Source organism: Microcebus murinus, chromosome 6 (assembly GCF_040939455.1).
Source record: "Microcebus murinus isolate Inina chromosome 6, M.murinus_Inina_mat1.0, whole genome shotgun sequence".
Taxonomy (NCBI): domain Eukaryota; kingdom Metazoa; phylum Chordata; class Mammalia; order Primates; family Cheirogaleidae; genus Microcebus; species Microcebus murinus.
In genome coordinates, this window is record NC_134109.1 from 33,967,278 (window position 1) to 33,984,242 (window position 16,965).

Here is a 16,965-nt window from a genome sequence, read left to right on the forward strand (position 1 = left end):
TTTCTTTATTATTAACACAAGTTGCCCAGAAGCTATCAGATTTTTGGTAATTTTCTGAATCCACAGCTTCTTCAAATTCTATAGTCCTTTTTTTTTTTTTTTTTTTTTTTTGCTTTTTATACTACAAAATGATGGGTCTGTGTAAGGAACATATTCTTTAATCATTCTGACCCGTCTTTGATCGTCAGCAGCAATGACAAAAAACAATATCAAGGAGAAGCAGTAGTTGTTTAAACTCGGAAAGAATCAGAATTTTTTTAAAAATGAGATTAAGGCATAGTATTCATTTCGAGCATCTTAAAATAAGTCTGGCCTAAATCAATCAGGGAAAATGTAGGTCTACTCTTAAAGTTATTTATAAAAATGTTATTTATAAAAATGAAGATAAAGTCTGAGTTGTTCTTGTGTCATTGAGAGAGGTAAGTTAGGAAGCTAAATAAATAGTAATTAATAGAAATCCAAAACTGTTAAAATAGCAAAGATTAAGGCAAGGAATGAATGATATGACTCATTATCATAATTGAAAATTAACCTCTGAATTAATTAGCTACTACTTTAGAGCAATATGAGACATTATATAATGTTTTAAGCCTAATATAATATATTCTGTGCATAATCCTTTAAAGATAAAAGGAAACTGATTTTGGCTAAAATACGGATAAGTATGATGTTAGGCTCAAAAATGAGTGTTTCCAATATTGATATATTAAGATCATTCTATGGATTGCTTTCAAAATTTTTACAGTGTTTTACAATTAGGTGGAATAGCAAAATTGTTACAAATGAGAGGTGAAACTATTATATGTGAGAAATTTTTTAATGCACTATTTTTATATTTTAAAAATACACTATTGTTTTATGATAGAAGGTGTTTTATTTCATCATATTATGAGGGTACAAATATTGTTAAGGTTACATATATTGCCCTTGCCCCCTCCCACCCCCCGCAAGTCAGAGCTTCTAGTGCATCCATCCTCCAGGTGGTGGGCATTGCCCTCATTATGTAAGTATACACCCATCCCCTCCTTACCCCTCCAACCTGCCCAACACCTGATAAATGGTTGTTTTTTTTTTGACATTTTGGTTACATTTTATATCTTTGCCTCTCCCTAGGAAGGGTTAGAGGTATGCCTTTCCCCTCCACAATGCTCACCACATCCCTAAGATGTAGGTCTACCTCCCCATCCCTGGTGAACACTACCACCATTTTGAGCACCATAGTTTTAATCAGTCAGTACCAATTTGATGGCGAGTATATGTGGAGCCCATTTTCCTGATCTTGTGTCGCCTCACTTTGGATAATGGATTTAAGCTTAATCCAGGATAGTATAAGCAGTGCTAGCTTCCTGTCGTTTCTTAGAATTGAGTAATACTCCATTGTGAACATATACCAAATTTTAATTATCCACTCATGAACAGAAGGGCACTTGGGTTGTTTCTATGTCCTTGCAATAGTGAATTGTGATGCCATAAACATTCGGGTGCAGATGTCTTTATAATAGAATGTCTTATGCTCTTTTAGGTAGATGCCTAATAATGCTATTGCTGGGTCGAATGGTATTTCTATTTCTAGCTGTCTGAGGTATCTCCAAATTCTTTTCCACAAAGGTTGCACTAATTTGCAGTCCCACTAGCAGTGTAACAGTGTTCCTGTCTCTCCACATGCTCACCAGCATTTGTTGTTTAGGGATTTCTTCATACGGGCCAATCTCACTGGGGTTAGATGATACCTCATTGTGGTTTTGATTTGCATTTCTATAATGATTAGAGATATTGAGCATTTTTTTTTATATGTTTGCAGGCCATTATTCTGTCTTCTTTATATGATAGAAGGTTTTAAAAAATTATTCCCCAAAACATCACAGTGAAAAGGCTGACAGCAGTAAAAATTTGAAAGTACTGAATACATTAAGAAGAGAAAATATAATATTTAAGAAATGTTTAATTCAGTTATGAAATATTATAATTATTTCATTGAAATATTAGTAAATAAAGTCAAACACGATATCAAAGTATAAAGTATCTCTGACACTTAGAAACTATCCATTCTTCTCTGTATTCAAATCAAATATATCCAAAAAAACCCATTTTATAACCCTTAATAAAAATCACAAATGTAATAGCTTCATGGCATCCCAGGATTTGATGTCATTGTCCTGACCTAGTGAATATTATCTAAGTGCTCTCTATCCAAAATTTTAGAGCAAGTTTCTGTACTATATTGCAAACCTTAAAGCAGACACTTTACATATGCACATCACAAAATGAAAACCTATACAAAGTAATTTCCAACATAAGCCCTGTACTTCCCTCAACCACAAAAAATTGTATCAAAATTACATTTTTTGATATATTTAATTTCTCTTTAGATGTCAGTGATAAAGGGGGAGTTAAAGACACTTTCCACTAATTATAGAGTAATTTTTTTTGAAAAACATTCCTTTCTTTTAAATTGACAGTTTTTATTTTTTTAATTCACTTTTTTATTTCTACTGAATTAGAATTTATATGCTCTTTTATTTAGTCTTTTGGTAATTTTTCTTGACATTTTATCACACTAACTAATGAAATCTAAAATTAAACCCTATATAGTAAGCCCCTTTTATCTGTGGGTTCTGCATCTGTGGATTCAACCAACTGCCAACAGAAAATATTTGGAGAAAAGAAAAATTTAATAAAGTTCCAAAAAGTAAAACTTTAATTTGCCGCACTCTGAGTACTACAGTGAATCCATGCATATGAAATGATAGATAGGCATTGTATTAGGTATTATAAATAATCTAGTGATTATTTTATGTGTATGTAAGGATGTGCATAGGTTATATGCAAACACTATGCCATTTTATATTAATACGAGCAGTGATTTTCGTATCTGCTGGTGGGGTAAGAGTAGGTGTTGAGTGGGTGGGGAGTGGGATCTTAAATGCTGTTTTTGTCTAGCATTTTGATTTTGTCCTTTCTTTTTAAATTTCTAAAAGTTACAAATTACTAATATTTTATACAATGTTAGTTAGAATTTACATATATGTTCACTACTTTATTTGTTCATTGCTCCTTCTAGCATCTAGAATAGTCTTATATAAGAATTTTTTCCTTCTTGAAGTATAGCATGTCTTTTAGCTCCTATAGTGAAAATCTCTTGGTTGTATACTTTACTTGTAAATGGTTTATTTCATTCCCATTCTCAAAAGATATTTTGCTTGACAAACAACCCTCATTATTTTCTTCAATGCTTTAAATAGTATTCTACTGTCTGTTTTATTCCAATGTTGCTGAAAAGCCTGCCGTCATTTCTATGTAAGTGATCTGTCCTTTCTCTATGTCTGCTTTCAACATGTCCTTTATCTTATTTCTGAAGCTTCACTTTATGCGTTCAGAAATGGATTTCTTTTATCTATCCTTCTTGAGATACACCATACCCCTAGGATCTCTAGATTCATGCTTTTTTAATAGTTGTGTAAATTTTACAGTCATTATCTTTTTGATCATTGCCTTTCTGCCATTCTCTCCATTCTCTCCTTTGGGGGCTCTGATGTAATATACTTTGAACCTTCACATTCTCTCATATTTCCCATCAAATCATCTCTATGTAATTATATCATTACACTGAAATTTTTGTAATTTACCTAGTAATGATATAAATGGAATTAAAGGATATCTAAAATTTACTGTCCTTGAATTCTTAAAATAAATCTTACTTGGGAAAAAGTGTATATTTTAAAAAACTTATTGCTATATCAGGTTTGTATGTATTATTTTAATATTTCTGTATATATCTTCACATATGGTCAGATCTATAGTCTCCTTGTTATCTATATTCTGGTTTGGTATCAAGGTTTTGTTACCTTTACAGGAGTTGGGATATTTTCTTCATCCTGTGTTAAGGCACAGTTTAAATAATGGAGGAATAAGACAGGAATTACCTGTTTTTTAAAGTTTTAACTGAAACTCACTTATAAAACCTTACACTTCCTTCTTTCCATTCTTTCTTTTCCTAAAATTTGCAATAGCTATTTTGGCAATTGACAGATGCTAGGAATTAAGTTGTTTCTCTACCCTTGATAATATGAAATTATAATGACAAGGGATATGATACAAAAAATCATGGCAAATAGAACTCTTTTTGCTAGCTAATTGCCATGCTTTTAATATTCTCAAGGACCCCAAGTAGAAACTCAAATTATGGAGGCAAAAATACAATGCTAAAAATCTGTTTTTGATAAAATTGATGCAGAAAAGTAGAAGCAAATACAAAGCAAGGTAGCTCCTTGATTCTTTTTCACCCTTATAGCATTCTCATCTTTGAATCTGTGTTGAAACTATTAGGAATAATTTTTTTTTTTAAAAGTAATCAACAACAGAAAAGGCAAAGTGGTATAAAGGACATAAGAAACCAAGAAGAGGAGAGGGCGGCAGGGTAGGTGTGGGATAAGAACTTACTTATTGGGTATAATAAACACTGTTCCGGTGATGGGCACACCAAAAGTACTGATTTAAGCATTATACAAGATATTCACATTATGAAAACACTGTATACCCTTAATTAATATTTTGAAATTAAAAAAAGGAAAAGGAGTGTTGGTGTCAAAATGATGTGTATTTTGTTATCAAAATCTGAAGTTTTCAAAAGAAATTAGTATAAAGATTATTCTTTAGATATTTTGAAAGATTATAGTAAATGTATTAATTAAAAACATAAAATTTAGAATTCATAAAAATTTGGGCCAAATACAGATACTCCCAAAATTAAACAGAAACAAACAAAAAAACCAAGTATGAGAATATGCCTATGGTTTTTAATCTGTGGAGGAAAGACCCTGTGGTGTATCAGAGCAACTGGAAGTCTTCCTCCAAAAAATGCAAAAGGCACTGAATATATAATGAATACTAATTCCTATTTATATGTATTATAACTTTTAATGAATATAGATGTTATAATTAATAAGATACAAATTCATGTAAAAACCTTGTAGAATTGACTATAATTTAAAAGTAATTATATATTTTATTCAGTCAACAGGTATCTGTATCTTTATATAGGTAACAGGTATAATTACTATTAGGTCAGGGTTCACTAATTTTTTTTAAATGTTAGTATTCACCATTAAAAGCATAGATAGCCAGTGCTCTTTTTATCAAAAACTAATTGCTCTCATTCTCCAGGACACAAAGAGACAACCAGCTTTGACTGCTGTCTCAGACAGTAATCAACACATCTTTGAAGTGGTGATATTTATTACCTGGTGACTATGGGGAACTTTCTGGCTCACTGCTTTTATTCTCTTTAGGGATGCATGCACAAACAAAATTAAAACAGACAGTAATCTCTCCACCTAAAGATAACAACTGGGAACTCAGTTAATTCCACTTCAGACAATTTCCTTCTTATTCATACAGTTGCAATATTTTAAGCCCCTTTTTCCTTTCCTCTCTCAACTTTTATTTTTAACACACATACACACACCCCTTCTCACTTTCCTTCACTTTTACCTCCTGAGCTGGAGCCCACCTTAATTGTACCTAAATGGATAGATAGTTAAATCCTGAAACAATAAAAAGAGAAGCTATACTTTTAAAATTAAAATGAAAACAAATAAACAGGTAGTCCCATTAACCTTTAGCCCAGACTGCCACCAAGTTCCCTTCTGATTCTCCATAAAGATTTATCAATTTATTCTTCTCAACTAATGAAATCTATTTTTTCTACAAGTTTAAACTTATAGATAAAGATAAAGATAAATTTGGAAGTTATTTTGAATTCACCTTTAATTATTAACACTGAATTCTATTATTTTTCTTTATTGCACATATTTTGTATTTCAGTAACACACACAGGTTTTGAAAGTTGCCTCAGAAAACTAATATCTGTGGCTCTTATATACAGTTAGGCCAAAAGTGCTATTAATTCTATCCAGAATCTCGTATCCCCTTCTACACTCACCTGCACTGCTCTCATTGCAGCATCTTTTATTTGAACTATCCTAATGGTCTCCTGATTGGTATTATAGCTAATTTTACTCCCCTCAACACATTCTATTCTGCTGCCAAAGTGGTCTTTCTAAACTACAAGTCTTATTATATATTTTTCCCTTTCTTAACACCTTTCAATAAATCTCATTTCCTGCTAGAGAAAATCCAAATAGCTTTTATATGACACAGATATCTTCCATCACCAGACCCTACATACCTTTCCAGCCTCTCTTTTCCCACTTCTCCCTCAAAATCCCTTCTGCAGCCCAGTTGAACTAGTGGCTAACTTATGGTTTCAGCCTTTGTGTTTTTATAGTAGAATGAATAAATATTGGTATACTTATAGAATGGACTACCATACAATAATTATGAGAATGAACAACTACATGAAACAATATGAATCAATTTTACAAACATAATGTTGAAAATAATCCAGACATAAAAGATTACATATTATGTGTTCCATTTATACAAAGTTCAGTAAAAAACAAAAGTAATCTACCTGGGCTAAAAATTAGAAGGGTAGTTACATAATAATTACTTTTGAGCATTGGGCTGTGACTACAGGGTCTCAGGGGCTTCTGGGATATTGATAATATTCTGGTTTCTTAATATGCATGTGGATTATACAGGTATACTCAGTTTTTGAAAATCCATTAAAGTGACTATACTATTTGTACTTTTTTGTATTTTTATAACTATACTATTTGTATTTTTTTGTAATTTAAATAAAAAGTAAATAACAACTTAAAAAAATATAATCCTAGTATCATTTCTTCTGTGAAAGTTTTCCTAAATTAAGTCCCTCAGGCAGTCTTTATTTTTGCTAATACATCACATTTTATTTATCTAATTCTTTATGTTCCCAAATAAAAATATAACCTTCCTAACTTTGAAGACATTAACTCTATCTATCCATGTACAGCTCCCAGTACAGTGCCTGGCAGTTAGTGAGTACTCAATAATATTATACGTTAAGAGTTTTCCAATCTCTACATTAACATTTTGGGTCAGAAAATTCTTTGTTGTGGGGGCTGTCCTGTGCATTGTAGGGTATTTAGCAGCATCCCTGGGCTCTACCCATCTAATATCTATAGCAACTCTCCACCTGTAACAACCAAAAATGTCTCCAGGCATTGCCAATGTCCTCTGGGGACCCAAATTGCCCCTGGTTGAAAACCACTTATAGACATACATGTTTCTAAGGAAAAACACAAGCCAAATATCAATTCACTTACCAAAAAGCTTTAGGTTCTGAAACGATTTGCATGTTAAGGGCAACTAAAAAAACAGGCTCTTTTGAATACCGAAGGGAAAGTTGAATTCTACATGTTAGAAAAAGTTCATACAATGCTTTAAATATCTAGATAATTAAATATAATTCACATTAATTACATGCTAGAATAATGTTTGCTTTGGAATTCCTGAGCAGAAGAGTGAGTTTGCCAAGCAAAACAATTCTGTAAATAAGTTTATGTATTTAGTACTTTAAAAAATGACTGCTAATTGTAGCTAAGTATATTAAATGCCCTAATTACAAAGTATTTTGCAAGGTTTGCATCTATGAATAGACCATTAATTGTAAATTATTGAGGTTCAGTAAGTTTCTATGTGTAAAATATTTAACAGTGAACATTCCATAAGAAAAGGATAGTTAGAAAGCAAACTATCATGCACCAGCTTTGTGGGGAAAAAAAAAAACACACAAAAGGCAGAACTAACATATTAGAAAAAATTGTGTTTGTATTTTATTAACTTCATATCTTTGTTTCAGGACATATTTTTGAGCTTGATTTGCCATAAAATTGTGAGTACAAAATATTTGAGTACTACCATGTTAATGGAATCTGAAAAAAGAAAGAATGAACTAGTTTATAATTATGTGTGTTAAAATGATATAGCTAAAGTATAATCTGACCTTGCCAAAATTATTTCCTGACAACCAATTCCTTAAACTCTTTGTGATTAGAAACAGTACTTAAGATGAGGCAAGTGAGCCAAATGAAAACTGAAAAAAAACAGGCAGTTTATAAAAGAAGAAACAAAACTGGACAAATACAAGAAAGTGTTTAATTAATAAGCTATGTCAATAAAAATGTAATTTTCACCTATTAAATTGGTAATATTAAAAATGATAATGGATGTGCAACCTGATAAACTGAGAGTACATATAAATTTGTACATATATTCTAAGAGGGCAATTGGTAATATGTATTATGAGAAGACCCCCAAAACAATCACAGTGACAACAAAAATAAATAAATGGGACCTGATCAAATTAAAAAGCTTCTACACAGCCAAGGAAACAAATATTAGAGTGAATAGACAACCTACAGAATGGGAGAAAATATTTCTATGGCATACATCCAATATAGGGCTGATATCTAGAGTCTATAAAGAACTCAAGCAAATCAGCAAGAAAAAAATCAAACAACCCCTTTAAAAAGTGGGCAAAAGACATGAATGGAAACTTTTCAAAAGAAGATAGACTAATGGTCAAAAAACATGAAAAAATGTTCAACATCACTAATCATCAGGGAAATGCAAATCAAAACCACAATGTGCTATCACTTAACTCCGGTGAGAATGGGTTTTATCAAAAAGTCCCAAAACAACAAATGTTGGCCTACAGAGAGATAAGAACACTCCTACACTGCTGGTGGGATTGCAAACTAGTACAACTTCTATGGGAAGTATATGGAGATACCTCAAAGAACTAAAAGTAGAACTACCATTTGATTTAGCAATCCCTTGACTAGGTATTTGCCCAAAGGAAAAAAAGACATTCTATAAAAAAGACACCTGCATACGAAAGCACAATTCACAATTACAAAGATGTGGAAACAGCACAAGTGCCCATCAATCCATGAGTGGATTAATAAAATGTGGTATATGTATACCATGGAGTACTACATAGCCATAAAAATGGTGACTATCTCTTGTATTAATATTAACCTACATGGAACTGGAGATCATTCTTCTAAGTGAAATATCAAAAGAATGGAAAAACACCACATGTACTTGCCATTAAATTGGAACTAATAGAGCACTTATGTGCACATATGGAAATAACATTCATTGGAAATCAAGCAGTTGGGGGGAGGAAGAGGATATGGATGGGTATATTCATACCTAACAGGTACAATGTACATTATCTGGGGGATGGGTACATTTATAGCTCTGACTTGAATAGTACAAAAGCAATTTATGTAACCAAATTGTTTGAACCCCCATAATATTCTAATAATAAAGAAAAGGAGAGATTTCACACTTTTGAGTCAGTTACTCCATTTTAAAGAAATATTTCTAAAGCAATCACCAGAGGTGTGTGTATATGATAATTGATATAAAGAGAATGTTTGTGATAGGAAATAGGAAAGAACCTAAATATTTAATGATAGGGAAATTAAATTACTGATAGCTTGTTTATACTCTACAGTGACTGAAAAATTCCAATTTTTTGTAGAACAGCTACTACCTGGAGAAAAACTTACATTATATGAAAAGGAGAGTGGTTAAGAGCAATGGCTCTGGAGTCAAGACTAAATAGTTCAAATTCTAGCTCTATTACCTTCTGCTTGCTCTGTGATCTAGGTCAGTTTATCTAATCATTTAATCTCTCTAAACCTAATTTTTTAATATGTGAAATGGTGACTATTTTGTAGGTTTGTTGTATGAATTAAATAAGATATTACATAAGTGCTTATCACAATGCCTACATATAGTAAGTATGCATATGGTATGGTAACCATAGCTATGGTAACAATTGGTATGATATCTCTAAGAAACTCAAGATATAAACCTGTATATATGCATGTTTCCAATTGTATAATTTAATCAATTGCTCCTAAGTAATAGTTGTAGGTTGGGATTATTGGTGTTTTTTATATACTTCATTCTGTTTTTCTGTATTTTCTGAATTTTTTTGGTAAAAACTATATGTTATTTCTGTATTCAGAAAAAAAAGGAATTATTTGAACATATATCATATGGAAAATAGTGTGCTCCTAATATTATAACACTAACCAGAATGTATGGAAATTTGAAGACAGATTTTCTTATTGATAAAGAGGAACTTTCTATAGATGGTCTTCAGTTTTACTTTATAGTTACTAACCTTCATGGGAAGCAGGATATCTAAGCAGACTTTGGCTTTTATCTGTCTCACAAAATCTACCTTAATTTTGATCAGAAGATTAAAAAAAAATTTATAAGAGATTTTCTTTTAGGATCTCTGCTTAAGATTTCTACAAAGGGATTATTACCCCTGATTGCAAAGTAAATACACATTGACTACTCTACTATGGTTATGAACAAACCAGAGAAATTTTGATTCCTAAACATCTGAGGAATCAAATCTGAACAGTTTTTATGCTGCTGATATAAATAGAAAACACTCTGCATTTTCTTCATAAGTACTAAATATTGCAAAAGATCTAAAAAGCATTCTAAGACAAATACAAAAAGTTTGGTGGTGGTTTGTATTTTATAAACATCCAAATATCTAACTACTGAACTTCTCAGGTATTGATTTTGATGTACATGAAATTAAAGATTTTTAAATGTAAATAAAAGAGCTTCAAATCAAGTAATTTCTCTATCTAAGGCACTTTATTATGCTTCCCCTCAATGATCTCTCTCTCACCCACCTGACCTCTTGTGTCATAGGCATAGTGAATTAATTTTTGCCAGCAACACTGAAATAGGAAGGCAAATGGGGGAAATGATATTAGAGGGTATAGAGACTGGTTATCAGTGCCCTATTGTTATTGTTTATATTTAAAACCAAAGAACTAAAACACCCTCCAGAAAATGCTCATGTAAGGAAGCTACATCTTTAACCACATCTTTTGCAAGGTTCTGAATACATTCTGTGGACATTCGGTAGACAAAGGAAAGAAATAAAAGAAAAATTACATGATTTGTTAGAGAATAGTTACCTACAAAGAATCTCCTGATTGTAAGGAAATTTAAAGAATTATCTTGTTATTAAATATTAAAAGGACTTGAAGCCTAATAAGGATGAGATAGAAAAATTACCTTCTCAGATTAACTTTCACACAAATGAAACATATTATACACTGTTTTCAATTTAGCTTTCCTTGAAATAAAAAAAGTTCAGAGAACACAAGAAAAGAAAAATCATATTTATTAATAAATGAGTTTAATAAAATGATGTTACTCATATTTTATTTTATTCCAGATCTTTAAAATATCTGTATACTATGCTTTTTTGGCTTTAAAAATGTTTTCAGAATGAACACAGGTAAGGCAAAATCTTTTAGAATTATTCATTATTGTTAAGAAAACAAACTAAATCTGGAGTTAATTTCTATTTTAGTGCTTTTTTCTTGACATGAGAACTTTGACTTTCCCACTGTGCTATTAAAATAAATAACTTTAGTAGGACATCAAGAGAAGGAAGGAAAAATAGGTTACTAAAACTTATCCTAAGCGCAGCTTTAAAGCAAACAATGTGAAGTACTGAACAATAGGAACGAAAGCTAACTAACTGCTCTAAAGAATGAAGGCAAATATCAATATAGGGAGGACAAATAAATTCATAGTTCAGATGACTAGTTAATACAGTCCATAAAAATCCTAATGAATATGATCAAATCTTCTGACACCAGGAATTCTAGTGAGTTTTAATTGATAATGAGGCTAAATTTAACTCCTGAAGATTTTCAATATTGGTATTGGAGTTGTACTTCAGGGGGAAAACTCCCTCACTGTTTGCAATTACATTCAAAAACAACTTCCTGGACTCTAGTTGGACTCTAGCCACTCTCTACTCTTCTACTACACACCTAATGATCCTGGTTTAGGTAATGCTTATTCATTGGTATGAATGAAATCACCAATCTCCCACTGAATGTTCTAGGCTTTAAAATTAAAGAGATTTCTATTAGCATGTAAGTTATTGTCAGCACCTTTAGTCATGATGACATTTTAATACAGAAAACATTCTTATTCTTGAATCAATAATGTTTAAGAGTTGAAAGGATTTCGTTATATATAACCACTCTGACTTGAACATTTTCCTCAAAGAATTAGATGAAAAGAATGAAATTTTGTGGATGATAATAGAAATGCATTTTTTGTTAAATGTCTTTTTTCCCCTCTCCTGAAATGTAAGCTCCTTGAGAGCAAGGCCTTATATTTTTGTGCTACATACTCCTAGAAGACTACATGGTATATAGTGCAGCCTTTCTTACTAGTTTCTGAGAAAATTTTTGTATGTAGTGAACTAACTTATCTCCTATGCATATAGAATGATATTAGTTTATGTATCACCCTTTGTAGAATTGAGACAATAGTCACTCAAATTATTTTCTGTGTTTGATAGTTTAGATGAGGAACCTCAGTTCAGAAAGAGTGGATAAAATTTGTAAAAATCACCCCCAAAATTGAAGAATTAACAAGTGAAAACATACTACCTAAGGCACTGAAAGTCTTCTTTCCTAAATCCATTAACTACTCCAGTTTTGAAAACAAGGACCAATTCTTTCTAACTTTTATAATTCCTATAAGGTCTAGGACACTATGGTACAGACTTTAACTCATATTGTGTTTCATCAGTGGATTAACACACACACATATTTATATGCATGCATACACTACCTAAACCATATCCCCAACCTACTGAATCAGAATCTCTGGGGGTTGGGCCTAGGAATCTTTTTAGAAAAATCTCTATAGGAAGAAGGCTGGGTATTTAAGATGAATGACCATAGAATTTAAATTGATTTCTGTTTTCATTGCTGTTTCCTCTAAACATGATCTGGTTCCCTCATGTCAGTCATTTTCACTTAAACTTTGCCTTTCAAATGCCTACCTCTTTTTTCCTTTAAAAGTCCTCATTATTCCATTTCAAAGACATGCCATCATTCTCTCTCAAAGTTGATATTTTCTTAAATTTAACCTTTTTTGAAATCATTTTTGCTGTCCCACAAGCATCTAAGATCTGAGTTATTTTAACATCATTCTCTCGTTTATTCATAGAATATAGGGTTGTCTGCACTTAACACTTAGCCTTCTGTAGCATTTCTAAAAGTTTATAATTTTTTTCTATTCCCAATAATAATATAATATTTTGGATTTATCCATTTTTCATGTTAATTATGTAGTTTCCCTTATCTCTTTGCTACTAATTCAATTTGTTCTTAAATAGACAAATGTATTAAAAGCTATTGAATTCACTGCTAGTTAAATAACCAAAAACCCCCCCAGATACTTGCTGACCAATGTTCATAGAATTATTCATAATAGCTAAAACGTGGAAACAACCCAAGCCTCCACAGAGAAACTGATAAACAAATTATGGTATGTGCCTATAACAGAACATTAGTCTTAAAAAGGAATGAAATTCTGATACATGCAACAACATAGATGAACCTTAAAAACATTATGCTCAGTGAAATAAGCCAGACACTGAAAGACAAAACTCGTTAAGATTCCACTTATATGAGGTACCTAGAATAGGCAAATTCATAAAGACAGAAAGTAGATCAGAGTTTACCATGGGTTGGAAGAGGGAAGAATGGAGAGTTTCTGTTTAATGGATATAGAGCTTCTGTTTGGGATGATGAAAAATCTCTGCAAACAGATAGTGGTAATGGCTGCACAAAACCGTGAATGTACTAATACCACTGAATTGTACACTTAAAATTGATTAAAATGGTAAATATCATGTTATGTATATTTTGCCAGAACAACTTAAAAACTACTGAAATAATTTTCTTGATTTTCTTAGAGCAGCATTTTTCTTGATGCTGATGCATTTTATCCTTAAGAAACATTAAAAAAAAATCCCTGTCCATATTTTTAATATTCCATAAATTTATCACTCTCTTTAGAGTTTTCCTTTTCCTTTTTGAAAAAATAAAATAAAATTTAATATGGATATTCAGCATTTTCCACACTTTAAGCACAATGATGCTGTAGATATATACACACACAGAACACTTCAAATCTGTAAATACACATGTGCATGCACACATACACACCCCACATTACATCTCCTCCTTAGACTCTTGCAAATTTTACCAAAATTCTTCTCTGCTTCTTGTGTTTGATCTTTCATGTATATATAAGTACATGAGACTACAAGCTTTACAAAAAAGATAACTTTATATTGCAAATTATTTTTAGAAGCCAAGTACTTTGCACATACAATAATGGGAAAATACCAATTTCAAAAGTTTACTCAACATACAAGAAAAGATAGTTTAAAAGGAAGGAAAGATAAACACATCAAAAGGATCTCTAAAGAACTGATACTACATAAACTATGGGGAGGCTGAGAAATGGCATTCTCAAAGGAAAAAAATGGAGCAGAGTAGAGAGTTGCTTTAATCTGAACTACAAAGAACTATAAGATAATTCAATTTATTATTTTTTGAGATCATACTTTTAAATTTCAAAAATTCTTCTGGCCTTACTAAAAAATAAAATAGGAATAATTTATTCTTATAAAATCCTGGAAAAATTAGGGAAAATAAATCAAGAAACAAATTTAGTATATGAAAAATTATTGCAAGATCCCATACACAAGGAATAATTATACATACTATAATGTGAAAAGATAACTGAAGCAAAGATGATGAGTTAGAAAAGAACATATATTCCTAAATAAAGAGAAGTATGTGGAATTGTATAAAAAAGCAGAAAGGACATGTGGCATTGAGTTTAAAAAGTCAGTTTAGGAGTAAACTGGGCTGTGCTGATAATAGCAAAGCATTTTCCTATTTCTAAGATATATTTGGATAATATGTAGGCAAAACTTTTCTTGAAAATGAAATCTGTTCAGGGTTACAAGACAACAGAAGAACAATGTCAATGATTTATTAGATGCAGAGAACTGTAAAGGAGGCAACATGGGCCAATCAGCAAGTTGCAAGTAGGAGATGAATGCAATGTTTTAAGTAAATTAATGGGGCAGCCACAGGCAGCATATAGACAGAGGCGGCAATAGTCAAGCAAATTCAGTCAGCAGTCCAACTCAGTGGCTCAAGGCAGGTGGAGAGAGACAGCGGAAATATTCAACAATCTGCACCTACTTACAATATTACAGGCATAGATTGGGCAGGGCAAGGGTCACGCAGGCAGATGGTTTAACACTTGGTAGGCCATAGTATAGGGAAATGGTAGGAGAGCAGATAGACGATGCTGGGCAGTTTAAAAATGCTAAAATAGCAGATGGATATGGCAGTACCAGGCCATTTACTAATGGACAAAGCATCATTGAGTGAAGAATGCAAATCATTCAGCAGATGAGTGAACTGAAGCAAAAAGTAGAGACAAAAACCAAAGGCAATCAAGCACGAAGACAGAAAACTAGAGAAACAATGATAGATCATCAGAAGCAGTTGGGTAGGGTAGTGACAAGCTGTCAGCAGAGGAACAAAACACCATTCAGGAAAAGATGAGATTGAGAGTGAAGCAGTCCCCTGAACTGGGTGTCTTTCATCTAGGAAACAGTAATTGATAAACTGCATACGAGAATCCACAAGAGAACAGCACACAAATGGAAATAGCAGATGGATCTGAACTCTATTGCCCAGGGATACAGAATGACCCTAGAACATAGATACATAACAATCCACAAGGAAACTAAACAGATGGGAAAAATGGGTCCAAGCATTTTTTTATGATGATAAAAAAAATCAAAACACTAAAAATTATTAATCTGGAAATGATTGGCTGGGATTGAAGTCTTCGCTTACCCCTTTCTGGAGCCCACAAAATGGGAATGGTGGGAATTTCTGCAGCAGAAAAACAGAAGAGAAAAGGGATTTCTGACTCCCAGTTTGAGGAAAGCAGGTCAAAATTTAGGGCTGTATGAACTGGTTCAAGGAAATAAGAACCAGCCTGAACCTTCTCCCCTCCTCAGAAGCAAACCATTTCTGAGGTTTGGAAAAGATTTAGTGAGCCCTCACCCCATCATTTCCCACAACCTCCCCTTTCACACTTACCTCCAGTGCAAACAGATTCCAGCAAGGAGGTACTTGGGAAAATTCACTCCCATGTTTACAACCATAGCAAAATTTGAGGATGGCCAACTAACGGTACTTCCTGTGTAGGTCAGGTTTTTGACTCAGTGGGATCCCTCCCACTCTTTGTGAGTAAGCAGAGGGAATAGATTACTAGAAACTACCTACCTCTTTGAATGTGCATGAGAAAGGAATCAGGGACAGTAATACCAATAAATAAATAGTAATATCAGTAAATACCTTAGTAATCTAATCAATTGCCATGGCTTTTTAATTCCATTTATATGTTGAAGACTATAATATTTCTAGACCATATTTTTCCTTGGAAGTCCAGATGCATATATCTAATTACAATTCAATGTCTCCACTTGAATATCTAAAGGCAATTCAAGTTTCTATTACCCAAGTAAAATTCCTGATCTTTTCCCTCAAACCTACTTTTCCCACAGCCTTTTCCATTTAAGTAAATGGCAACTCTATCCTTCCAATTGGCCAAGTCAAATCCTAGGTCTTGACTTCTCTCTTTCTCTTATTCCATCTGTTACCTCTCCCTGTATCAATAGTCTACTTCTCATTACTTCTACCTCTATCATTGATCTGAAACACAATCGTTTTTTCACCTGAATTATTTTAATTACTCTCCTCATTGCTTTCCCTATTAAAATATTTTAAGTCAGATCATGCTATGCTGCTGCTCCATTACACTAAGGTAGCATACGGATTTTACATGATCCATGACTTTCTTTCCTCCTTAAGGTCTTTGCTCAAATGTCACCTTATCGATGGTTGCTTGATAGAAGTCTCTATTTAAAATTATAACCTTCTTTCCTGCCTAAACTACCTATCCTCCTTCCTTGGTTTATTTTTATCCATGGAACTTAACATTTCCAATACTATATATTTTACTTGTTTTCTTAGGGTTACGTCCTACCACTAAAACATAAATTCCATAAAAGTAGGAACTTTTGACCTCTTTGTTCATTGCTATACCCCCAACATC

At 32.3% G+C, this 16,965-nt stretch overlaps 1 protein-coding gene across 15 annotated transcripts in view; it reads right to left on the reverse strand.

Moving 5' to 3' along the window:
• The window catches only part of GPHN (gephyrin), a 540,115-nt gene that overhangs the window by 256,692 nt on the left and 266,458 nt on the right, over positions 1-16,965 (reverse strand). For 8 of the 15 annotated variants that reach the window (XM_020285733.2, XM_076003935.1, XM_076003937.1 and 5 more), the window contains exon 5: positions 15,699-15,737. The exons of the other annotated variants lie outside the window; for them this stretch is intronic. In XM_020285733.2, coding sequence (XP_020141322.1) covers positions 15,699-15,737 — 39 coding nt within the window. The remainder of the gene's footprint in view (positions 1-15,698; positions 15,738-16,965) is intronic. 15 annotated transcript variants of the gene reach the window in all.